General features: G+C 34.6%; 8 protein-coding genes across 13 annotated transcripts in view; all 8 read left to right on the top strand.

The window, feature by feature from the left end:
• LOC122566840 (mannosyl-oligosaccharide 1,2-alpha-mannosidase IA) overlaps positions 1 to 23,400 on the top strand; it is a 677,223-nt gene that overhangs the window by 573,804 nt on the left and 80,019 nt on the right. The window lies entirely within an intron of this gene.
• LOC122566843 lies at positions 288 to 4,312 on the top strand. The gene is made up of 7 exons (XM_043724681.1): positions 288 to 1,649; positions 1,818 to 1,937; positions 2,031 to 2,148; positions 2,495 to 2,756; positions 3,283 to 3,387; positions 3,502 to 3,592; positions 3,987 to 4,312. Exons 1-7 carry the CDS (start codon positions 1,509 to 1,511, stop codon positions 4,134 to 4,136), a joined length of 987 nt encoding a protein of 328 aa, XP_043580616.1. The 5' UTR covers positions 288 to 1,508; the 3' UTR covers positions 4,137 to 4,312.
• Positions 8,875 to 11,044, top strand: LOC122566847. The gene is made up of 6 exons (XM_043724689.1): positions 8,875 to 8,892; positions 9,008 to 9,269; positions 9,457 to 9,557; positions 9,651 to 9,768; positions 10,114 to 10,375; positions 10,903 to 11,044. The coding sequence occupies exons 2-6, from the start codon at positions 9,080 to 9,082 to the stop codon at positions 11,042 to 11,044; spliced, it is 813 nt and encodes a 270-aa protein (XP_043580624.1). The 5' UTR covers positions 8,875 to 8,892; positions 9,008 to 9,079.
• Positions 11,107 to 12,259, top strand: LOC122566848 (putative odorant receptor 92a). 2 transcript variants are annotated; one of them, XM_043724691.1, is made up of 4 exons: positions 11,107 to 11,212; positions 11,607 to 11,752; positions 11,892 to 12,024; positions 12,095 to 12,259. In XM_043724691.1, exons 2-4 carry the CDS (start codon positions 11,718 to 11,720, stop codon positions 12,143 to 12,145), a joined length of 219 nt encoding a protein of 72 aa, XP_043580626.1. In that variant the 5' UTR covers positions 11,107 to 11,212; positions 11,607 to 11,717; the 3' UTR covers positions 12,146 to 12,259. The 2 variants fall into 2 exon arrangements, with proteins under 2 accessions (XP_043580626.1, XP_043580625.1); XM_043724690.1 differs by lacking the exon at positions 11,107 to 11,212 and having other exon boundaries at positions 11,470 to 11,752.
• LOC122566846 lies at positions 15,280 to 17,352 on the top strand. The gene is made up of 5 exons (XM_043724687.1): positions 15,280 to 15,420; positions 15,581 to 15,700; positions 15,794 to 15,911; positions 16,258 to 16,519; positions 17,049 to 17,352. Exons 1-5 carry the CDS (start codon positions 15,280 to 15,282, stop codon positions 17,188 to 17,190), a joined length of 783 nt encoding a protein of 260 aa, XP_043580622.1. The 3' UTR covers positions 17,191 to 17,352.
• Positions 17,711 to 18,288, top strand: LOC122566850 (odorant receptor 85b-like). Its single transcript, XM_043724693.1, has 3 exons — positions 17,711 to 17,895; positions 18,035 to 18,167; positions 18,238 to 18,288. The coding sequence occupies exons 1-3, from the start codon at positions 17,711 to 17,713 to the stop codon at positions 18,286 to 18,288; spliced, it is 369 nt and encodes a 122-aa protein (XP_043580628.1).
• Positions 19,690 to 22,670, top strand: LOC122566854. The gene is made up of 6 exons (XM_043724696.1): positions 19,690 to 20,083; positions 20,199 to 20,460; positions 20,663 to 20,763; positions 20,838 to 20,955; positions 21,308 to 21,569; positions 22,100 to 22,670. The coding sequence occupies exons 2-6, from the start codon at positions 20,271 to 20,273 to the stop codon at positions 22,284 to 22,286; spliced, it is 858 nt and encodes a 285-aa protein (XP_043580631.1). The 5' UTR covers positions 19,690 to 20,083; positions 20,199 to 20,270; the 3' UTR covers positions 22,287 to 22,670.
• On the top strand, positions 21,994 to 23,336 carry LOC122566851 (odorant receptor 4-like). The gene is made up of 5 exons (XM_043724694.1): positions 21,994 to 22,204; positions 22,319 to 22,409; positions 22,798 to 22,943; positions 23,083 to 23,215; positions 23,286 to 23,336. The coding sequence occupies exons 2-5, from the start codon at positions 22,395 to 22,397 to the stop codon at positions 23,334 to 23,336; spliced, it is 345 nt and encodes a 114-aa protein (XP_043580629.1). The 5' UTR covers positions 21,994 to 22,204; positions 22,319 to 22,394.

Genomic DNA, 23,400 nt, shown 5'->3' on the forward strand with positions numbered 1-23,400 from the left:
ATGTAATTCCATACATTTCAACATAATAGCTCGAACTATTGAAATTATTAAAACATAGCATATTTTATATTATCTTTAAAACCGGAATAACACCTCGTGCATGGATAAAATTCGCTTGACGTTTTATAATTTAGGTAGATGGAAGTTATAGTATCATAATATGCAGCACATTTTCCATGATATATTGTTACGCCTCTGTATACATTTCAAGATCATTCGTTTCTATTTTNTTTCAGTACTAATAATAAATTCTTAATTTGACGACAGAAGATTCTTTTGAATTGTCGCATATATTAGTCACAGAATTCCTATAGAAAATCTGTTGTTGAACGATATCTGGTGCTCATAAAATTTCCAGCTTGAAATTTCACAAAAATCTGGATATATCATGAAAATTGCTGTTCTCAAATATCAAGACATCTAAATTGACAAGCGACTATAATGAGAATACCTGAGTAATTTCTTTCTTGATAGGACTAGTTGTTGTTGTACATCCTGTATCCATTTGTTGCGTATATCTGATTTTTCGAATTACCCGTTAGTCGTCGTAAATTCATGTCCATATCCTATAACTACTAAAATTAATTGCTGCTTCATCCTCCATTCTTTCACTAAATCTGCAACAGAGAAAGCTTGTCATTTTCAATCAATTCTACGCTATACATTTTCCATTTTCTCAATTTTCAACTTCCGACAGTATTTCAACTAATATTCAACATTCTTTAATACTGTATTTTCAATCGTAGGTATTATATTAGATTCTATCAACAATATAGCAATAATATCCTACATTGCGTTTCTTCATAGAGAATCAAACGCCAAACGATATACCGCAAAAATAAATTAAGAAGAACAATATTACTTACACAGATGTTAACAATAGCACTGGACGAAGAACAAATTTCAATGTTAATTATTATGAAAATAAGGACATTCTGCATAGAAGAACCACTTCAGACAATAATTGTCATGAGAAGTAGGTATGTTTCGTTGCAAGAAGCTGATGTTTCACATATTACGACTACCTGATACAAATCAATTTCGTACACTGTTGATACTCTTCGACGGTTATTCCTCTTTGTCAAATGACAAAGTTTGTCACTGAACAAAATGACGAAGGGAGCACATCAAGGAAGTACCGCTGTCAAATTCGCGGTGTCTGCGGAAATACTGCCGTTGCGACAAATTTTCCCTTTTCTAGCACCTAATAAAAAATAAGACCAAACTGAAAATAAGGGAAAATATGCAGAGGAAAGAAATTGTACGTAGACTGTAATTTTCTCAAAGTGAGCATCTATTATGTATCAATTTCTTGGGAGGCGTTAATAACCCCGGTCGATGCCGCGGGAGGACTGTAATTTCCATGCATTATAAATTACTTCTATAGACAGACGGCACGAACAAATTCAAGAGGAAACGATAACAGTGGAAATAATAAATCGTGGCGAGGTGTAGTCGGATGATTCCTCGAGTTTCGCGCACAGACGTGCTTCAGTGATCGAATCGAGATGGACGTGTTCTACAGGCAGTACAACACTTATCGTATACTACTGAGTATCTTAGGACTCTGGCCATATCACAAGTCGATTTACTCAACGATTCACAGAATATCGATCTCTGTCATTATGCTCACCTACATAGTTTTCCACGTAAGCAGAATTCATTATTTTTATGCTCTCAATCTATGTACATCGCGACGTTTTATTGCAAATCTACTACGTTACAAATTTGTAAAAAAATAAATATGTTATTATATTAACACTATACAAGGATGTGGCCTCTTTCTTGATATAAAGAATTAACAGGATATGTTTTAGGTACTATCGCTTTTTAAAGCTGGTATTACATTTCGAGGTTGCATCATAACTTTATCTGCAACCTGTCCAGTTACGGTTTTTTTCTTGCGATATGTCACTACCGTAGCAATGTTCCCAGTGGTATGTGATACTCTGACGTGAATTTTAGTTCAACTTTAGTGAACTAATGTTCAACTAAAGAGATTGATATCTATTTTTTTCATGTCTGTACAGACTAAATATGTTTTTGACCACATACGCGTGCTAGACACCACGCTGAGAGATCAACTTGAAGTTCAGATACTGATGAAATACGTCGATTATTCGGCTTATACAATCTCCATTTTCCTATGTAAGAGAACATTTTCTATGTTTGTGGAATTTGTCGCTGTAATCGCGATTACCTTAATGTCTGAATATTTCGTTCCAAATATTATGTAACCGTAAAATTGTGAAACTTCATTTATATGATTGGCTTTATTAGAGCAAACGATGAATGCCGAATCCTTTGCACAAGTTTTATGTCAGAAAAACTGTTCCTTTAAGACGATTATATGGTAAATATGCGTTATTCAAAAGAAAAATGTGAGAAACTACTTCCCTTGTCGCGGTTACGAGACTAACATCATTGGCTAGTACAAAAACATTAGAATGCACAGATATCATGGTATCATTAAAACATTCTCTTCTCATTTTAGGCGTATGTTGCTCGTGGATCTTATTGGCATCCTCGTATGTTTTCACTCCGATAACGTTGGATCTGCTACTGCCTTTGAACGGATCTCGAAAACGTTATTTTTCCCTCTTAACAATGTTTTCTCACGACCGCATAGAGTATGTCGATATGGTATGCGCGAATATCCTAGTTGTTCATACAATTGGAATGTTGTCTCTGGCGGGTACGGAACTGTTGTTGGTCATCTTTGCCCACTACATGTGCGGATTGTTCGAGATAACTAGGTATGAATGAATGTGCTGACTTTTCCTTTTTCACATAGTGATTACGTGCAACAGATACCTCACAGCACTTACAACGTTACAATAGTCATAATTATCAGATAAATATACCATATCCAAGACATCTAAATAATGTTATTTCAGGGGGGACGTGTTTCATAGTGGGTGGTTAATATTGCTGTCATAGAATTTCGGTGAATTTATTTAATTGCGGTTTACCTAGTTCTCATTCTCGCGGAGGGTCTTTTTCTGACTTGCCTATTTTGCTCGTATGCGCTGTATGTTTCAAATGAAATTGTTTGCATGTATTCATATGGCGACCATGTATTTTCGCCAAACGCAGCTTTCGAATCAATCGGCCGAAGAGAAATGTTTACCTGTGTGCTTATTTAATTCTTCTGAGCATATCTCAATATAATCAATAGTGCGATATTTCGCAGGCTGTTGGCTGATTGGGGTTAATTCAAACGATTAAATGTGAAATTCCTTGTTGGGTTATATTTGTCTAAAAATTTGTGCACGTTTTTAGCTATCGATTGCGAAAAACAATTGCGAGTCTGTCTTCGTCGAAGCAGATCGACCCGAACTTCAAGGACTTCCGCTACGTCGTGGACAATCATAGGAAAGCACTACAGTTGGTACATTCGACTATAATGAGTATTCGATGGTAGATGTCAAAGCTGATCCTACTTTATTTTCCATGCAATTCGTGCCGACATTTCTTGTGCAATTCATTCGCTGGATAAAGTTTCATCAATTACATATTATTGAATTATCCGATACATTATCTTCTGCCATCTGGCGTAGCCGTGTTGTGTATTTCTTTGAGTTTGCATCGAGTAAGTATCCTTTCATTCCTGCACGTTTTTGGGAGAAACCAAAATCCTCAATGAATGTATCGTGTGAGAGCACCTTCTGGAAGTTTTATTCTTTCCCTGTTCTTCCTCTTATGAATGTTTCATCGTAATAGTGAAATTTGAAAAGGAATACTATCTTCTATTGGTTTTGAATATATGCCGATAGTTTATACAAATATCGGTAACGTCAGCCGAATATTTCAGATCAATTTGTTGTGCATAGAATTCAAACATTTCGAACGAAAGTAAATTGAAATGTGTCCTTTATCATTACTTTTGTTAGGATGATAGAATTTAGAATAAAAGACACTCACATAATGCGGAACGATTGGACAGAATGGAAAAGTTGATTCTCATTTATTCTAATGTTTTACAGCTTTCTAAGACGATAACAGATGCGAAAGATGAGAAAGAAATCTTCATCTATATTTTTCTCCTTATTAGTTATTTAGCGTTTTTGTACTTATGCTGCTATTCGGGACAAATTATGATAGATCGTAGTCAGGATGTGTTCAAGGAATCGTAAGCTCAAATTTGACTAAATGTGGTTGTTCTGTTGTTGTCTATTTAATAATTTTCTATTTGTCTAAATGTTTCCATTTATTAAATAAGTAACACGATAGTATTACTAGAGTATTTTAAGAGATACAACAATATGCAGGTATAATTCTACGTGGTACTGTATGCCTATAAAAGCGCAGAAGTTGTTACTGTTTATGATGTTAAGGAGTTCAACGGAAAGTGTAATAAACCTTTTCGGATTTTTCGTTGCTTCTCATGTCGGTTTTTCCAAGGTAAATTTTTCAGTCTGTTACTGTATTATCGTTATCGTATATCTGTTTGTTAATTGTTATTGCATTTCAGTTGCTGAGTACGTCTTTCTCGTACTTTACTGTGATATACTCAAGTCAATAGAGTGTTTCAAACATTATAGATCCTACGTTGTTGACAACAGCGAAATTGTGACTTGAAGTCAGATTCCTGATAGTCAACGTGTGTATTTCTCGTTTTAATGAATAAAGCTGTCGTTTCTTCATTATCCTGAGTAAAATGCATACACTAGAAGTAACTATTATACCATAGTGTGAACTTTAATAATTAGTATGATATTGTTGCAAATTAATATATTATAATTTATAGTCACTCTCTCCTTTCTTTTAATTTTGTACTGAACGATATGCCATATTTAAATTAGAAACTTAATATCATCTGTTCCATGATTTTTTGATATATCTGCATAGTAAATCTAACACTCACGACTGCTTACTTTTGTAACCGAATACAAATTTCAATAACTTCGTTTGTATGTAATCGACCAAACACTATCTAGCGCAACAAACAGTACTATAATGACAGATGGCACATCTTTGATTGTGAAATTTGAGGTAAGTAGCTCATAAACTTCTATTACGAATATTATAATCTTTTACGAAACATCTTTTATGAATGTATCTAGTATGAGTGTCGTACGAAACATTTCAAAATTTATTTAACAACATAATGGAACGACTATCATAATTACGTTGATAATGTTTTGCATAAACTTGCGAATATACATAGAAGCTACAGGATTTACTTTGTTTACAATATACACTATGTATAATTAACAATATTAATAAGCCTCGGTATTCCGTGAAACTGATATGTTTTAAGTCTGGCCATTCGTTCTTTCCCTTCTCCTCATTATCTCAGTTCTCTAACAAACATATGTTCCCAGTAAATGCCTTCCGACTTCTCTATATATTAGCACACTGGTTTCAAATTTTACCATTCTGATTAAATCTCGCATTATTTAATAACACTTTTATGTCACTATAAGAATTTCATGTCAGCGAAAAACGTTTTATTTGAAAATAAGGATGCGCACCAATACTTTCGTATATAAAAGTTTTCTATACTTGTGTCGTTAAATTAAATGTTAAATAATTACAAACCATCAAGCGATCTTTCCGTATACAGTTGCTATTTCGTTCTCCACATTCGATACACTGTACTCTACGATGCAACACGTACTGACGAGGACTGGCAAAAGTGATGGGGCGAAACACGCGTGCGCGTCCTCAGGAAGAGCGGGGAAAAGCTGAAAATGGTGCGAAAGACCGTCTGTGCACTCTATAATTTACTTAATTCACCGATGTCTCGAAACACGTCCACTCCACTGTTATTATCGCACCCTTTCGACTCGTCCGCGGAAAACTTTCTCCTTATTTATAAAGACTTCCGGGAGATGGTTGAAATGAATATTTGTACAGCACCACAAGCTTCAAATATCTATTAGTTTCCGGGAAGCATGGACTTCCCTGGAAGCAAGTATTATTTCGTTAATCAACACCTTTTATAGTTGACTGGCTTGTGTCCGTACGGAACGTCCAAATTCTCAAACCTCTTATAAGACGGTTTGCTGAAAACAGGACTTCGATGTAACACGGTGGAAAAATTGCCATAACCCTCCTATAACACGATATCCTTATAACATTGTTTCGATTACGACACTAATTAAGCGTATTATAGAAGGGTGGCCTGTACTTCCCTTAATCTTATAATATTTTGTGGTTGTTACTGTTTTGTTGCAAGTTCAATCCATCATGAAATATTTTCATCGCGGTGTACAATATTGACGATTCATTTTATACTCATTTTACATTATATTTAACTATCGCTTTGTGATTCAACGTAATTGAATTATTATGACATAATTGAAAGTGAAGATAATCTGTTAGATCCAAGAATGTAAGTCTTTTGAAGATAGCTGATAAATTGGCAAAGTTCTATGGAAGCCAAAAGTATAATTATTAAGACAAGCAATATCTTAATATACAGGGTGGTTGGTAACTGGTGGTACAAGCGGAAAGGGAGTGATTCTACGCGAAAAAAGAGGTCGAAAATATAGAAAAAAAATTTTTCGCTTGAGGCTTTGTTTTCGAGAAAATCGACTTTGAATTTTCGCTCGGTACGCGTGCACGTTATCACGTCTCGTTATAACGAATCTCACTGTAGATCGTAGTCTCGATGGATATTATCTTAGTTTAAGTTTGTTTTTTCCGTAACGGAAGATTAGGAAGTATCATGTCCGTATATTCCCGATTGCTGTATGTAGACATGATGATAGACTAATAGGTACTAATAGTGAATAGCGTTAAAAGTCAGATAGTAAGTTAATAGGTACGAAAATACTTCGGTCACATTGGAAGTATTTATCAACATAACGTCAATCGAGACAACGATCTACAGTGAGATCCGTTATAACGAGACGTGATAAAGTGCACGTTTACCAAGCGAAAATTCAAAGTCGATTTTTTCGAAAACAAAGCCTCAAACGAAAAATTTTTATTCTATATTTTCGACTTCTCTTTTCGCGTAGAATCGCCCTCTTTCCGCTTGTACCACCAGTTACCAACCACGCTGTATTACTGGTACTGGAATATTATGACTAGTAATGTTTTTCAAAATTTGAATGTTTTTAAAAGAATACACGCATAATTCCGAAACCGAATATAATACAATTTTGGCGATGTTGGACTTCCTATACTGTAAAACGTCGGCAATGCGACTTATGTCGTACTATCGTATAAAATTAAAAATTGAACTTATGTTTGAAATTCCAAGTTATGTTTGACTTTTTCGTGCGATCCTCAGTCGAGAGTAAACGAGTATTTATTTTCCTTTTCGGGAATGGTCGAACAGGTTTACGAGTTTAGAATCGTTAATCTTTATATAATACCATACATTTCAATATGATAATTCCATTTATTGAAATTATTAAAATGTAGCATATTTATTATTTTTTTTTTTAAAGTGAAATAAGTCATCCTGCATATATAAAATTCGTGATGGTTGTTACGTCTGCCGACACTCTACATAGACCAGGCCACACACCGCGGGCAAGGTGGCAACCAGATGTCCGTACATCCTTACTGCGTACCCTCAATAGTCTTAAGGACTTATCATAAATCTCAGGAATTTTCTAGCTAAGGTCCTTCAGACCGAACAAACATCTCTTTACTGAATCGTTTCTAAAGCTTATTGTTTACTACGGGAAGACCCAGGAATTTTAGTTTTTCTCACGTATGATACTTCCCGCTAGCAACTTCCCACTATCGAGGGCGGCTAAGACTTTTTCTAGTCCACCAATCTTCCTTTATCCAATCAGAAGCAATGTTTACTGCCCACTGTTTATCGTAACAGAAATAAGAGGAGCGATCATTTCGTGGCGTCGATTATCTAATCGTAACCGGAATTTACGACTCCCGTTGACGTGCTTTCTCGCTATCGCGTCTCCCCGCGAATGGTCGATTAAACAATGCTTTATAATCTAGATACATGGAAGTTATAATATGATAATAAGCAGCACTTTTGCCATGATATATTGTTACGCCACTGTATATATTTCGAGATCATTCGTTGCATTATTTTAAAACTACTAATAAATTAACGACAGTTTAACGACAGCAGATTCATTTGAATTGTCCCGTATATTTAACGCGGAATTCCTATAGAAAATCTGCAGTTGAACGAAGCGACAATAATGAGAATACCTGAGTCATTTCTTCCTCGATAGGAGCAGTCGTTGTTGTATATCTTTTGTCCATTCCTCGTTTATCTCTTATTTTTTCGAATTATTCGTTAGTCATCGTAAATTTATGCCCATAACCTATCATTACTGAAATTAATTACTGGTTCATCTTATAATCTTTCACCAAATCTGCAACAGAGAAAGCTTGTCATTTTCATTCAATTTTACGATATTCATTTTCAATCATATTAGATTTTATCACATTTGATTTTATCTGCAATATCGTATTAATATCCTACATTGCGTTACTTCATAGAGAATCAAACGCCAAACGAGCTTTTTTTCTAGCGCGAGAATAAATTAAGAATAACACTTACTCAGAGATTAACAATAGCATTGCACGAAGAAGAGATTGCAATGTTAATTATTGTGAACATGAGGACACTCTGCATACAAGAATCACTTCAGACAATAGTTGTCATAACGAGTACATATATTTTGTTGCCAAAAGCTGATGTTCCACATATTACGACTATCCTATACAAATCAAATTCCTGAACTGTTGCTGCTCCTCGACGACTGTTCGTCTTTGTCCAATCCATTGAACAAAATGACGAAGGGAGCACATCAAGGTATCGCTGTCAAGTTCGCGGTGTCTGCGGAAATACTGCCGTTGCGACAAATTTTCCCTCTTCTAGCACCTAATAAAAAATAACACCAAACTGAAAATAAGAGAAAATATGCAGAGGAAAAAAATTGTACGTAGACTGTAAGTTTCTCAAAGTGAGCATCTATTATGTATCAATTTCTTGGGAGGCGTTAATGACCCCAGTTGATGTCGCGGGAGAACTGTAATTTCCATGCATTATAAATTACTTCTATAGACAGACGGCACGAACAAATTCAAGAGGAAACGATAACAGTGGAAATAATAAATCGTGGCGAGGTGTAGTCGGATGATTCCTCGAGTTTCGCGCACAGACGTGCTTCAGTCATCGAATCGAGATGGACGTGTTCTACAGGCAGTACAATACTTATCGTATACTACTGAGCATCTTAGGACTCTGGCCATATCACAAGTCGATTTACTCAACGATTCACAGAATATTGATCTCTGTCATTATGCTCACCTACATAGTTTTCCACGTAAGCAGAATTCATTATTTTTATGCTCTCAATCTATGTACATCGCGACGTTTTATTGCAAATCTACTACGTTACAAATTTGTAAAAAAATAAATATGTTATTATATTAACGCTATACAAGGATGTGGCCTCTTTCTTGATATAAAGAATTAACAGAATATGTTTTAGGTACTATCGCTTTTTAAAGCTGGTATTACATTTCGAGGTTGCATCATAACGTTATCTGCAACCTGTCCAGTTACGGCCTTTTTCTTGCGATATGTCACAACCGTAGCAATGTTCCCAGTGGTACGTGATCTTCTGATGTGAACTGTAGTTCAACTTTAGTGAATTAATGTTCAACTAAAGAGATTGATATCTATTTTTTTCATGTGGGTACAGAATATATATCTTTTTGACAATTTACGGAAGATAGACACCATGCTGAAAGATCAACTTGAAGTTCAGATACTGATGAAATACGTCGATTATTCGACTTATATATTCTCCATATTCCTATGTAAGAAAACATTTTTCATGTTCATAGAATTTGTCGCCGTAGTCGCGATTACCTTAATGTCTGAATATTTCGTTCCAAATATTATGTAACCGCAAAATTGTGAAACTTCATTTATATGATTGGCTTTATTAGAGCAAACGATGAATGCCGAATCCTTTGCACAAGTTTTATGTCAGAAATACTGTTTCTTTAATACGATTATATGCTAAATATGTGTTATTCAAAAGAAAAATGTGAGAAACTACTTCCCTTGTCGCGGTTACGAGACTAACATCATTGGCTAGTACAAAAACATTAGAATGCACAGATACGTGGTATCATTAAAACATTCTCTTCTCATTTTAGGCGTATGTTGCTCGTGGATCTTATTGGCATCCTCGTATGTTTTCACTCCGATAACGTTGGATCTGCTATTGCCTTTGAACGAATCTCGAAAACGTTATTTTTCCCTCTTAACAATGTTTTCTCACGACCGCATAGAGTATGTCGATATGGTATGCGCGAATATCCTAGTTGTTCATACAATTGGAATGTTGTCTCTGGCGGGTACGGAACTGTTGTTGGTCCTCTTTTCCCACTACATGTGCGGATTGTTCGAGATAACTAGGTATGAATGAAAGTGCTGACTTTTCTCTTTTTCACATAGTGATTACGTGCAACAGATACCTCACAGCACTTACAACGTTACAATGGTCATAATTATCAGATAAATATACGATATCCAAAACATCTAAACAATGTTATTTCAGGGGGGACGTGTTTCATAGTGGGTGGTTAATATTGCTGTCATAGAATTTCAGTGAATTTATTTAATTGCGGTTTACCTAGCTCTCATTCTCGCGGAGGGTCTTTTTCTGACTTGCCTATTTTGCTCGTATGCGCTGTATGTTTCAAATGAAATTGTTTGCATGTATTCATATGGCGACCATGTATTTTCGCCAAACGCAGCTTTCGAATCAATCGGCCGAAGAGAAATGTTTACCTGTGTGCTTATTTAATTCTTCTGAACATATCTCAATATAATCAATAGTGCGATATTTCGCAGGCTGTTGGCTGATTGGGGTTAATTCAAACGATTAAATGTGAAATTCCTTGTTGGGTTATATTTGCCTAAAAATTTGTGCACGTTTTTAGCTATCGATTGCGAAAAACAATTGCGAGTCTGTCTTCGTCGAAGCAGATCGACCCGAACTTCAAGGACTTCCGCTACGTCGTAGACAATCATAGGAATGCACTACAGTTGGTACATTCGACTATAATGAGTATTCGATGGTAGATGTCAAAGCTGATCCTACTTTATTTTCCATACAATTCGTGCCGACATTTTTTGTGCAATTCATTCGCTGGATAAAGTTTCATCAATTACATATTATTGAATTATCCGATACATTATCTTCTGCCATCTGGCGTAGCCGTGTTGTGTATTTCTTTGAGTTTGCATCGAGTAAGTATCCTTTCATTCCTGCACGTTTTTGGGAGAAACCAAAATCCTCAATGAATGTATTGTGTGAGAGCACCTTCTGGAAGTTTTAATCTTTCCCTGTTCTTCCTCTTATAAATGGTTTAGCGTTAAAATAAAATCTGAAAAGGAATACTACCTTCCATTGGTTATGAATATATGTAGATAGTTTATATAAATATCGATAGTGTCGACCGAATATTTCAGATCAATTTGTTGCTCATATAATTCAAATATTTCGAACGAAAGTAAATTGAAATGTGTCCTTTATCATTACTTTTGTTAGGATGATAGAATTTAGAAGAAAAGACACTCACATAATGCGGAACGATTGGACAGAATGGAAAAGTTGATTCTCATTTATTCTAATGTTTTACAGCTTTCTAAGACGATAACAGATGCGAAAGATGAGAAAGAAATCTTCATCTATATTTTTCTCCTTTTTAGTTATTTAGCGTTTTTGTACTTATGCTGCTATTCGGGACAAATTATGATAGATCGTAGTCAGGACGTGTTCAAGGAATCGTAAGCTCAAATTTGACTAAATGTGGTTGTTCTGTTGTTGTCTATTTAATAATTTTCTATTTGTCTAAATGTTTCCATTTATTAAATAAGTAACACGATAGTATTACTAGAGTATTTTAAGAGATACAACAATATGCAGGTATAATTCTACGTGGTACTGTATGCCTATAAAAGCGCAGAAGTTGTTACTGTTTATGATGTTAAGGAGTTCAACGGAAAGTGTGATAAACCTTTTCGGATTTTTCGTTGCTTCTCATGTCGGTTTTTCCAAGGTAAATTTTTCAGTCTGTTACTGTATTATCGTTATCGTATATCTGTTTGTTAATTGTTATTGCATTTCAGTTGCTGAGTACGTCTTTCTCGTACTTTACTGTGATATACTCAAGTCAATAGAGTGTTTCAAACATTATAGATCCTACGTTGTTGACAACAGCGAAATTGTGACTTGAAGTCAGATTCCTGATAGTCAACGTGTATATTTCCCGTTTTAATGAATAAAGCTGTCGTTTCTTCATTATCCTGAGTAAAATGCATACACTAGAAGTAACTATTATACCGTAGTGTGAACTTTAATAATTAGTATGATATTGTTGCAAATTAATATATTATACTTTATAGTCACTCTCTCCTTTCTTTTAATTTTATACTGAACGATGTGCCATATTTAAATTAGAAACTTAATATCATCTATTCCATGATTTTTTGATATATCTGCATAGTAAATCTAACACTCACGACTGCTTACTTTTGTAACCGAATACAAATTTCAATAACTTCGTTTGTATGCAATCGAGCAAACACTATCTAGCGCAACAAACAGATTACTATAATAACAGGTGACGCATTTTTGATTGCGAAGTTTGAGGTAGGTAGCTCATAAACTTGTATTACGAATATTATAATCTGTTAGAAAATTTTTTCTATGAATATATGTATTATGTGTGTTGTACGAAACATTTTGAAATTTAATTACCAGCATAATAGAACTAAACTATAATGATTACATTGATATGGTTTCACATAAACCTACGAATATAGACACCTATCAATAGCTTTCCTCCGCGACAACTACGTCATCGAACTTCACTGGTTTATTATCCTTAACACAGTCATTATCTTAACTGGTTTTTCGCACTTAGATCAGTCACCATCTCTTGACTGATTTTCCGATCATTGATCAGTCATCAGTTCAACTTACTACTTATACTTCGCTGAGAATGCATCTACACGTACCCCGCGTAACTATTTATATTTACAAAGTTATTGGAATAAAGTGTATTTTAATTTGTTAACTAAGTGTTATCATCAGTTCAACTACCTCTATTATCCTAACAGAAATAGGGGATCGACCAATTCGTGGCGTCGATTATCAAAACTTCTTCACGATCGGTTAAACACCCTCCTATAGCAGGATATCCTTGTAACATGATTTCGATTACGACACGAATTAGCCGTGTTATAGAAGGATGGCCTGTATTTCCTTTACTCTTACAATTTTTTATGGTTGTTACTGTGGATTTTTCTGCGGTTTTTGTTGCAAGTTCAATCTATCATGAAATATTTTCACCACGCTGTACAATATTGACGATTCATTTTATACTCATTTTACATTATATTTAACTATCGCTTTGTGATTCAACGTAATTGAATTATTATGACATAATTGAAAGTAAAGATAATCTGTTAGATCCAAGAATGCAAGTGTTTTGAAAGTAGCTGATAAATAGTTTCATGTAAGGCAAAAGCATAATTATTAAGGCAAGCAATATCTTAATATATTATTAACACTGGAATATTATGACGAGTAATGTTTTTCAAAGTTTGATTGTTTTTAAAAGAACATACGCATAATTCCGAAACCGAATATAAACACAATTTTGGCAATGTTGGAATTTCTATCCTGTAAAACGTAGGAAATATGACTTATGTCGTTCTTTCCCTGTGATCGTGTAAAACCAAAAATTGAACTTATGCTTCATTACTTTCGTGCGATCCTCGATCGAGATTAAACGAGTATCCCTTTTCCTTTTCTGGATGATCCACAAGGTTTATGAGTTTAGAATCGTTAAAATATTAGTGAGTCTTATAGTAATAATTTTTATGTAATTCCATACATTTTAACATAATAACTCAAACTATTGAAATTATTAAAACATAGCATATTTTATATTATCTTTAAAACCGAAATAACACCTCGTGCATGGATAAAATTCGCTTGATGTTTTATAATTTAAGTACATGGAAGTTATAGTATCATAATATGCAGCACATTTTCCATGATATATTGTTACGTATACATTTCGAGATCATTCGTTTCTATTTTTTTCAGTACTAATAATAAATTCTTAATTTGACGACAGAAGATTCTTTTGAATTGTCCCTTATATTAGTCACAGAATTCCTATAGAAAATCTGTTGTTCAACGATATCTGGTGCTCATAAAATTTCCAGCTTGAAATTTCTCAAAAATCTGGATATATCATGAAAATTGCTGTTCTCAAATATCAAGACATCTAAATTGACAAGCGACTATAATGAGAATACCTGAGTCATTTCTTCCTTGATAGGACTAGTTGTTGTTGTACATCCTTTATCCATTTGTCGTGTATGTCTAATTTTTTCTAATTACTCGTTAGTCATCGTAAATTTATATCCATAACCTATCACAACTGAAATTAATTACTGTTTCATCTTCTTTCTTTCTTTCGCCAAATCTGCAACAAAGAAAGCTTATCATTTTAAGCCAATTCTATGATATTCATTTTCAAGCGAATGTATTACATTAGATTTTATCTGTAATATCGCATTAATATCCTACACTGCGTTACTTCATAGAGAATCAAACGCTAAACGATCTAGCGCAAAAATAAATTAAGAATAACGGTATTACTTGCTCAGACGTTAACGGTAGCACTGAACGAAGAACAGATTGTAATGTTAATTATTGTGATAATAAGGACATTCTGCATAGAAGAACCACTTCCGACAATAATTGTCATGAGGAGTAGGTATGTTTCGTTGCAAGAAGCTGATGTTTCACATATTACGACTACCTGATACAAATCAATTTCGTACACTGTTGATACTCTTCGACGGTTATTCCTCTTTCTCAAATCCACTGAACAAAATGACGAAGGGAGCACATCAAGGAAGTGTCGCTGTCAAGTTCACAGTGTCTGCGGAAGTACTGTCGTCGCGACGAATTTTCCCCTTTCTAACACCTAAAAGAAAAAAAATATAAGACCAAACTGAAAATAAGGGAAAATATGCAGAGGAAAAAAATTGTACGTAGACTGTAATTTTCTCAAAATGAGCATCTATTATGTATCAATTTCTTGGCGTTAATGACCCCGGTCGATGCCGCGGAATGACTATAATTTCCATGCATTATAAATTACTTCTATAGACAGACGGCACGAACAAATTCAAGAGGAAACGATAACAGTGGAAATAATAAATCGTGGCGAGGTGTAGTCGGATGATTCCTCGAGTTTCGCGCACAGACGTTCTTCAGTTATCGAAGCGAGATGGACGTGTTCTACCGGCAGTACAATACTTATCGTATACTACTGAGTGCCTTAGGACTGTGGCCATATCACAAGTCGATTTACTCAACGATTCACAGAATATCGATTTCTGTCATTATGATCGCCTACATCATTTTCGAAGTAACTAGAATTCATTTTTGTTATGCCTGCAATTTATGTGCATCGCGACGTTTTATTGCAAATCTACTGGTTACAAATTTGTAAAAAGATAAATATGTCATTGTATTAGCACTATATGGCGTCCTTCTTGACATAAAGAATTAAGAGAATATGTTTTTAGGTATTATCGCTTTTTAAATCTGGTATTACATTTCGAGGTTGCATCATAACGTTATCTGCAACCTGTCCAATTACGGTCATTTTAGTGCGATATGTCACTTTCGTAGCAATGTTCCCAGTGGTACGTGATCCTCTGATGTGAACTCTAGTTCAACTTTAGTGAATTAATGTTCAACTAAAGTGATTGATATCTATTTTTTTCATGTGGATACAGAATATATATCTTTTTGACAATCTACGGAAGATGGACACCATACTGAAAGATCAACTTGAAGTTCAGATACTGATGAAATACGTCGATTATTCGACTTATATATTCTCCATATTCCTATGTAAGAAAACATTTTTCATGTTCATAGAATTTGTCGCCGTAGTCGCGATTACCTTAATGTCTGAATATTTCGTTCCGAATAGTATGTAACCGTAAAATTGTGAAACTTCCTTTATGTGATTGGCTTTATTAGAGAAAACGATGAATGCCGAATCCTCTGCACAAGTTTTATGTCAGAAATGTTGTCCCTTTAATACGATTATATGCTATATATGTGTTATTCAAAAGAGAAAAGTGAGAAACTACTTCCCTTGTCGCGGTTACAAGACTAGTATCATTTGCTAGTACAAAAACATTAGGATGCAAAGATATCATGCTGCCATTAAAACATTCTCCTCTCATTTTAGGCGTATGTTGCTCGTGGATCTTATTGGCATCATTGTATGTTTTCACTCCGATAACGTTGGATCTGCTACTGCCTTTGAACGAATCTCGAAAACGTTATTTTTCCCTTTTAACAATGTTTTCTCACGACCGCATAGAGTATGTCGATATGGTATGCTCGAATATCCTAGTTGTTCATTCCATTGGAATGTTGTCTCTGGCGGGTACGGAACTGTTCTTGGTCCTCTTTACCCACTACATGTGTGGATTGTTCGACATAACTAGGTATGAATGAATGTGCAGACTTTTTTCTTTTTGACATGGTCATTGCGTGCAACAGATACTTTACAGCACTCACAACGTTACAGTGGTCATGGTTTTCAGGTAAATATACGGTATGCAAAACATTCAAACAATGACATTTAAACAGGGAACGTCTTTCTTAGCAGATCCTTGACATTGCTTTCATAGAATTTCTGTGAATCTATTTTAATTACGATTTACCTAACTCCCATTCTCGGGATGGGTTCTTCTCAGACTTTCCTATTTTGCTCGTATGTGCTGTATGTTTCAGATGAAGTTATTTGTATCTATTCATATGGCGACAATCTATTTTCGCCAAACGCAGCTTTCAAATCAATCGACCGAAGAGAAATGTTTACCTGTGTGCTTATTTAATTCTTATGAACATTTCTCAATACAATCAATAGTGCGAAATTTCGCAGCCTGTTGACTGATTGGGGTTAATTCAAACGATTGAATATGAAATTCCTTGTTGGGTTATGTTTGTCTAAAAATTTGTGCACGTTTTTAGCTATCGATTGCGAAAAACAATTGCGAGTCTGTCTTCGTCGAAGCAGATCGACCCGAACTTCAAGGACTTCCGCTACGTCGTGGACAATCATAGAAATACACTACAGTTGGTACATTCGAATATAATGAGTAATCGATGGTAGATGTCAAAGCTGATCTTACTTTTTTTTCCATGCAATTCCTGCCGACATTTCTTGTGGAATTCATTCGCTGGATAAAGTTTCATCAATTACATATTTTTTAATTATGCGATACATTATCTTCTGCCATCTGGTGTAGCCGTGTTAGTTATTTCTTTGAGTTTGCATCGAGTAAGTATCCTTTCATTCCTGCACGTTGTTGGGAGAAACCAAAATCCTCAATGAATGTAATATGTGAGAGCACATTCTGGAAGTTTCAAGCTTTCCCTGTTCTTTCTCTTATAAATGATTCACCGTAAAAGTGAAATTTGAAAAGGAATACTATCTTCCATTGGTTTTGAATATATACCGATAGTTTATACAAATATCGGTAATGTCAGCCGAATGTTTCAGATCAATTTGTTGCACATAGAATCCAAATTCGAACGAAAGTAAATTGAGATGTGTCCTTTATCATTACTTTTGTTAGGATGATAGAATTTACGAGAAAAGACACTCACATGAGGCGGAACGATTGAACAGAATGGAAAAATTGATTCTAATTTATTCTAATGTTTTGCAGCTTTCTAAGACGATAACAGATGCGAAAGATGAGAAAGAAATCTTCATCTATATTTTTCTCCTTATTAGTTATTTAGTGTTCTTGTACTTATGCTGCCATTCGGGACAAATTATGGTAGATCGTAGTCTGAACGTGTTCAAGGAAACGTAAGCTGAAATTTCGCTAAATGTGGTTGTGCTGTCGTTGACTATTAAATAATTTTTTATTTGTCTAAATGTTTCTATTTACTAAGTAAATAACACGATTGTATTACTAGAGTATTTTAAGAGATACAACATTATGCAGGTATCATTCTACATGGTACTGCATGCCTATAAAAGCGCAGAAGTTATTACTGTTTATCATGTTAAGAAGTTCAACGGAAAGTGTGATAAACCTTTTCGGATTTTTCGTTGCTTCTCATGTAGGTTTTTGGAAGGTAATTTCTTCAGTCTGTTACTGTATAATCGGCGTCTGATATCTGCTAGTCAAATGTTATTGCATTTCAGATGCTGAGTACGTCCGTCTCATACTTTACTATGATATACTCTTTTCAGTAGAATTTCTCCAGCGTAATTGATTGTACGATAGTTGTTAATAGTAGTGATTGAGATTAATATTTAATAATTGATAATTTAATAATAAATAATTTATATTAGTCATTGATTTATATTTCATTCTTCAGGAAATTCTGAAGTGGAATAGAATTTCGATTTTCAATTAATTTTACGTTTCCCATTTTTCACCCTTTTGATGTCAAATACATTCAATAGAAAAGATTCTATAGCATTATATTTTCAATCGCGTGTGTTTCGAATGATGGACATAATATTTGATTTTACTTAAAATATCGTATTAACATTGTACATTGCGTTATTAGTACACAGAAGTTTGAACGGGATAAAGGAAGACACGCATAATTCCGAAACCGAATATAAAAGAAATTTCGGTAATCCTGGAATTCCTTTTCTGTAAAACGTAGGAAATGTGACATACGTTATTCTTTTCCTGTGATCGTATAAAACCAAAAATTGAACTTACTTTCGTGCGATCCTCGATCGAGATTAAACGAGTAACCCTTTTTCTTTTCTGGATGATCGACAAGGTTTATGAGTTTAGAATCGTTAAAATATTAGTGAGTCTTATAATAATAATTTTTATGTAATTCCATTCATTTCAACATCATAATTCGAACTATTGAAATTATTAAAACATANTCATATTTTATATTATCTTTAAAACCGGAATAACACCTCGTGCATGGATAAAATTCGCTTGACGTTTTATAATTTAGGTAGATGGAAGTTATAGTATCATAATATGCAGCACATTTTCCATGATATATTGTTACGCCTCTGTATACATTTCAAGATCATTCGTTTCTATTTTTTTCAGTACTAATAATAAATTCTTAATTTGACGACAGAAGATTCTTTTGAATTGTCCCTTATATTAGTCACAGAATTCCTATAGAAAATCTGTTGTTGAACGATATCTGGTGCTCATAAAATTTCCAGCTTGAAATTTCTCAAAAATCTGGATATATCATGAAAATTGCTGTTCTCAAATATCAAGACATCTAAATTGACAAGCGACTATAATGAGAATACCTGAGTCATTTCTTCCTTGATAGGGCCAATCGTTGTTGTACATCCTTTATCCATTTGTCGTGTATGTCTAATTTTTCCTAATTACTCGTTAGTCGTCGTAAATTTATATCCATAACCTATTACAACTAAAATTAATTACTGGTTCATCTTCTTTCTTTCTTTCGCCAAATCTGCAACAAAGAAAGCTTATCATTTTGAGCCAATTCTATGATATTCATTTTCAAGCAAGTGTATTATATTAGATTTCATCTGTAATATCGCATTAATATCCTACATTGCGTTACTTCATAGAGAATCAAACGCTAAACGATCTAGCGCAAAAATAAATTAAGAATAACGGTATTACTTGCTCAGACGTTAACAATAGCACTGGACGAAGAACAGATTGCAATGTTAATTATTGTGATAATAAGGACATTCTGCATAGAAGAATCACTTCAGACAATAATTGTCTTGAGGAATAAGTACATTTTGTTGCAAGAAGCTGATGTTTCACATATTACGACTACCTGATACAAATCAAATTCGTACACTGTTGATACTCATCGACGGTTATTCCTCTTTGTCAAATCCATTGAACAAAATGACGAAGGGAGCACACCAAGGAAGTATCGCTGTCAAGTTCGCGGTGTCTGCGGAAATACTGCCGTTGCGACAAATTTTCCCTCTTCTAGCACCTAATAAAAAATAACACCAAACTGAAAATAAGGGAAAATATGCAGAGGAAAAAAATTGTACGTAGACTGTAAGTTTCTCAAAGTGAGCATCTATTATGTATCAATTTCTTGGGAGGCGTTAATGACCCCAGTCGATGTCGCGGGAGAACTGTAATTTCCATGCATTATAAATTACTTCTATAGACAGACGGCACGAACAAATTCAAGAGGAAACGATAACAGTGGAAATAATAAATCGTGGCGAGGTGTAGTCGGATGATTCCTCGAGTTTCGCGCACAGACGTGCTTCAGTCATCGAATCGAGATGGACGTGTTCTACAGGCAGTACAATACTTATCGTATACTACTGAGCATCTTAGGACTCTGGCCATATCACAAGTCGATTTACTCTACGATTCACAGAATATCGATCTCTGTCATTATGCTCGCCTATATAATTTTCCAGGTAACCAGAATTCATTATTTTTATGCTCTCAATCCATGTACACCCCGGCGTATTATGGCAAATCTACTCGTTATAAATCATAGTACAAACAATTCGTGGAAAAATAAATATGTTATTGTATTAGCACTCTATAAAGATGTGGCCTTTTTCTTGACATAAAGAATTAACACAATATGTTTATAGGTACTATCGCTTTTTAAAGCTGGTATTACATTTCGTGGCTGCGTCGTAACGTTATCCGCAACTTGTCCAGTTATGGTCTTTTTCATGCGATATGTCTCTTCCATAGCAATGATGCCAGTGGTACGTGATGCTCTGAAGCGAACTCCGTGAAGTTCAACTAAAGAGATTCATATATATTTTTCATGTGGGTACAGAATATATATGTTTTTGACAATCTACGGAAGATACACACCATGCTGAAAGATGAACTTGAAGTTCAAATACTGATGAAATATGTCAACTGTTCGACTTACATAATCTCCATTTTCCTATGTAAGAAAACATATTCTATGGTCGTAGAATTGTCAATGTAGTCGCGATTACCTTAATGTCTGAATATTTCCTTCCGAATATTATACAAACGTAAAATTTTGAAACTTCATTTATGTGATTGGCTTTATTAGAGAAAAGGGTTGAATGGTGAATCCCTTGCACATGACGAAGTTTGGTGTCAGAAATTCTCTTCCTTTAATACGATTTTATGATAAATGTGTGTTATTCAAAAGAGAAAAGTTGGAAACTACTTGCGTTGTCGCAGTTACGAGACTAACATCATTTGCTGGTACAAAAACATTCGGATGCAAGGATATCATGCTATCATTAAAAGATTCTCCTCTCATTTTAGGTGTATGTTGCTCGTGGACCATATTCACAGCGTCGTATGTTTTCGTTCCGATAACGTTGGATCTGCTACTGCCTTTGAACGAATCTCGAAGACGTTATTTTTCCTACTTAACAATGTTTTCACACGATCGGATGGAGTATGTCGATATCGTATACGTGAATATCCTAGTTGTTTATACAATTGGGTTGTTGTGTATCGCGGGTACGGAACTCATGTTGACTGTGTTTTCCCACTGGATGTGCGGAATGTTCGAGATTATTAGGTATGAATGAAAATGCTGACTTTTCCCCTTTTCATATGGTCATTGCGTGCAACAGACACCTTACAACATTTACAACGTTACAGTGGTCATGATGGTCAGGTAAATATACGATATGCAAGACATTCGAACAATGACATTTAAACAGGGAACGTGTTTCTTAGCAGATCCTTAACGTTATTGCTGTAGAATTTCAGTAAATTTATTTTAATTATGATTTACCTAACTCTCATACTCGGGTAAGGTTCCTTCTCAGACTTTCCTATTTTGCTCGTATGTGCTATATGTTTCAGATGAAGTTGTTTGTTTGTATTCATATGGCAACAAGTTATTTTAGTCAATTGCAACTTTCAAATCAATTGACCGAAGAGAAATGTTTACTTGTGTGCTTATTTAATTCTTATGAACATATCACAATACAGTCAATTGCACGATGTTGTGCAGGCTGTTGGCTGATTGGGGTTAATTCAAACGATTAAATGTGAAATTTCTTGTTAGGCCATATTTGTCTAAACATTTCTTCACGTTTTTAGCTATCGGTTGCGAAAAACAATTGCGGGTCTGTCTTCGTCGAAGCAGATCGACCCGAACTTCAAGGACTTCCGCTACGTCGTGGACTGTCATAGGAGTACACTACAGTTGGTACATTTGACTATAATGAGTATTCGATGGTACATATCTAAGCTAATCCTACTTTGTTTTCCATGCATTTCCTGCTGACGATTCTTGTGGAATTCATTCGCTGGATAAAGGTTCATCGATTACACATTATCGAATTACATACTACATTATATTCCGCCATGTTCTGTGATTGTAGTTTCTTTCTCTATGTGTTTGCATCGAGTAAGTATCCGTTCATTCCTGAGCAGTGTTGGGAAAATGTAACATCTTCAATGAATGTAATATGTGAAAGCATTGTCGAAGCTCTTAGACCTTCCCAATTTTTTCTTTTATAAGTGGTACCCCGTAAAGTGAAATCTGGAAAGAAATACTATCTGCTACTGGTTATAAATATATATAGATAGTTTATACAAATAACGTTAGCGTCGGCCGAACATTTCAGATCAATTTGTTTTGTATAGAACTCAAATATTTCAAACGAGAGTCAACTGAATAGTGTCCATTAACATTACTTTTGTTAGAACGAAAGAATTTCCGAAAGAAGATAAATTATACCGAACGATTGCACAGAAGGGGAAAATTGACTCTAATTTCTTTTATCGTTTTACAGCTTGCAAATGCTATAGCAAGTGCGAATGATCAAACAGAAATCTTCATCTGTAGCATATTCGTTATCTGTCATATCGTGATCTTGTACATATGTCACTATTCTGGACAAATTATAATAGATCGTAGTCTGAACTTATTCAAGGAATCGTAAGCTCAAATTTGACTAAATGTGGTTGTTCTGTTGTTGTCTATTAAATAATTTTCTATTTGTCTAAATGTTTCTATTTACTAAGTAAATAACACGATTGTATTACTGGAGTATTTTAAGAGATGCAACAATATGCAGGTATAATTCTACATGGTACTGCATGCCTATAAAAGCGCAGAAGTTGTTACTGTTTATCATGTTAAGAAGTTCGACGGAAAGTGTGATAAACCTTTTCGGATTTTTCGTTGCTTCTCATGTCGGTTTTTCGAAGGTAATTTTTTCAGTCTGTTACTTTATAATCGTTGTCTGATATCTGCTAGTCAAATGTTATTGCGTTTCAGATGCTGAATACGTCCGTCTCATACTTTACTATGATATACTCTTTTCAGTAGAATTTCTCCAGCGTAATTGATTGTACGATAGTTGTTAATAGTAGTGATTGGGATTAATATTTAA

Source organism: Bombus pyrosoma, linkage group LG4, assembly GCF_014825855.1.
Source record: "Bombus pyrosoma isolate SC7728 linkage group LG4, ASM1482585v1, whole genome shotgun sequence".
In the NCBI taxonomy this organism is placed as follows: Eukaryota; Metazoa; Arthropoda; class Insecta; order Hymenoptera; family Apidae; genus Bombus; species Bombus pyrosoma.

Bases quoted from the DNA above. Each gene is read 5' to 3' on its own strand.
- LOC122566843 (XM_043724681.1), top strand. From the start codon at position 1,509: ATGGACGTGTTCTACAGGCAGTACAACACTTATCGTATACTACTGAGT. The intron at 1,938-2,030 runs GTATGTGATACT...ATGTCTGTACAG, and splicing joins CCGTAGCAATGTTCCCAGTG to ACTAAATATGTTTTTGACCA. The intron at 2,757-3,282 runs GTATGAATGAAT...GCACGTTTTTAG, and splicing joins GGATTGTTCGAGATAACTAG to CTATCGATTGCGAAAAACAA.
- LOC122566847 (XM_043724689.1), top strand. From the start codon at position 9,080: ATGATTCCTCGAGTTTCGCGCACAGACGTGCTTCAGTCATCGAATCGA. The intron at 9,558-9,650 runs GTACGTGATCTT...ATGTGGGTACAG, and splicing joins CCGTAGCAATGTTCCCAGTG to AATATATATCTTTTTGACAA. The intron at 9,769-10,113 runs GTAAGAAAACAT...TTCTCATTTTAG, and splicing joins TATATTCTCCATATTCCTAT to GCGTATGTTGCTCGTGGATC.
- LOC122566850 (XM_043724693.1), top strand. From the start codon at position 17,711: ATGGAAAAATTGATTCTAATTTATTCTAATGTTTTGCAGCTTTCTAAG. The intron at 17,896-18,034 runs GTAAGCTGAAAT...AACATTATGCAG, and splicing joins CTGAACGTGTTCAAGGAAAC to GTATCATTCTACATGGTACT. The intron at 18,168-18,237 runs GTAATTTCTTCA...ATTGCATTTCAG, and splicing joins CTCATGTAGGTTTTTGGAAG to ATGCTGAGTACGTCCGTCTC.
- LOC122566848 (XM_043724690.1), top strand. From the start codon at position 11,568: ATGGAAAAGTTGATTCTCATTTATTCTAATGTTTTACAGCTTTCTAAG. The intron at 11,753-11,891 runs GTAAGCTCAAAT...AACAATATGCAG, and splicing joins CAGGACGTGTTCAAGGAATC to GTATAATTCTACGTGGTACT. The intron at 12,025-12,094 runs GTAAATTTTTCA...ATTGCATTTCAG, and splicing joins CTCATGTCGGTTTTTCCAAG to TTGCTGAGTACGTCTTTCTC.
- LOC122566851 (XM_043724694.1), top strand. The intron at 22,944-23,082 runs GTAAGCTCAAAT...AACAATATGCAG, and splicing joins CTGAACTTATTCAAGGAATC to GTATAATTCTACATGGTACT. The intron at 23,216-23,285 runs GTAATTTTTTCA...ATTGCGTTTCAG, and splicing joins CTCATGTCGGTTTTTCGAAG to ATGCTGAATACGTCCGTCTC.
- LOC122566854 (XM_043724696.1), top strand. From the start codon at position 20,271: ATGATTCCTCGAGTTTCGCGCACAGACGTGCTTCAGTCATCGAATCGA. The intron at 20,461-20,662 runs GTAACCAGAATT...CGCTTTTTAAAG, and splicing joins TCGCCTATATAATTTTCCAG to CTGGTATTACATTTCGTGGC. The intron at 20,764-20,837 runs GTACGTGATGCT...ATGTGGGTACAG, and splicing joins CCATAGCAATGATGCCAGTG to AATATATATGTTTTTGACAA.
- LOC122566846 (XM_043724687.1), top strand. From the start codon at position 15,280: ATGGACGTGTTCTACCGGCAGTACAATACTTATCGTATACTACTGAGT. The intron at 15,421-15,580 runs GTAACTAGAATT...ATATGTTTTTAG, and splicing joins TCGCCTACATCATTTTCGAA to GTATTATCGCTTTTTAAATC. The intron at 15,912-16,257 runs GTAAGAAAACAT...CTCTCATTTTAG, and splicing joins TATATTCTCCATATTCCTAT to GCGTATGTTGCTCGTGGATC.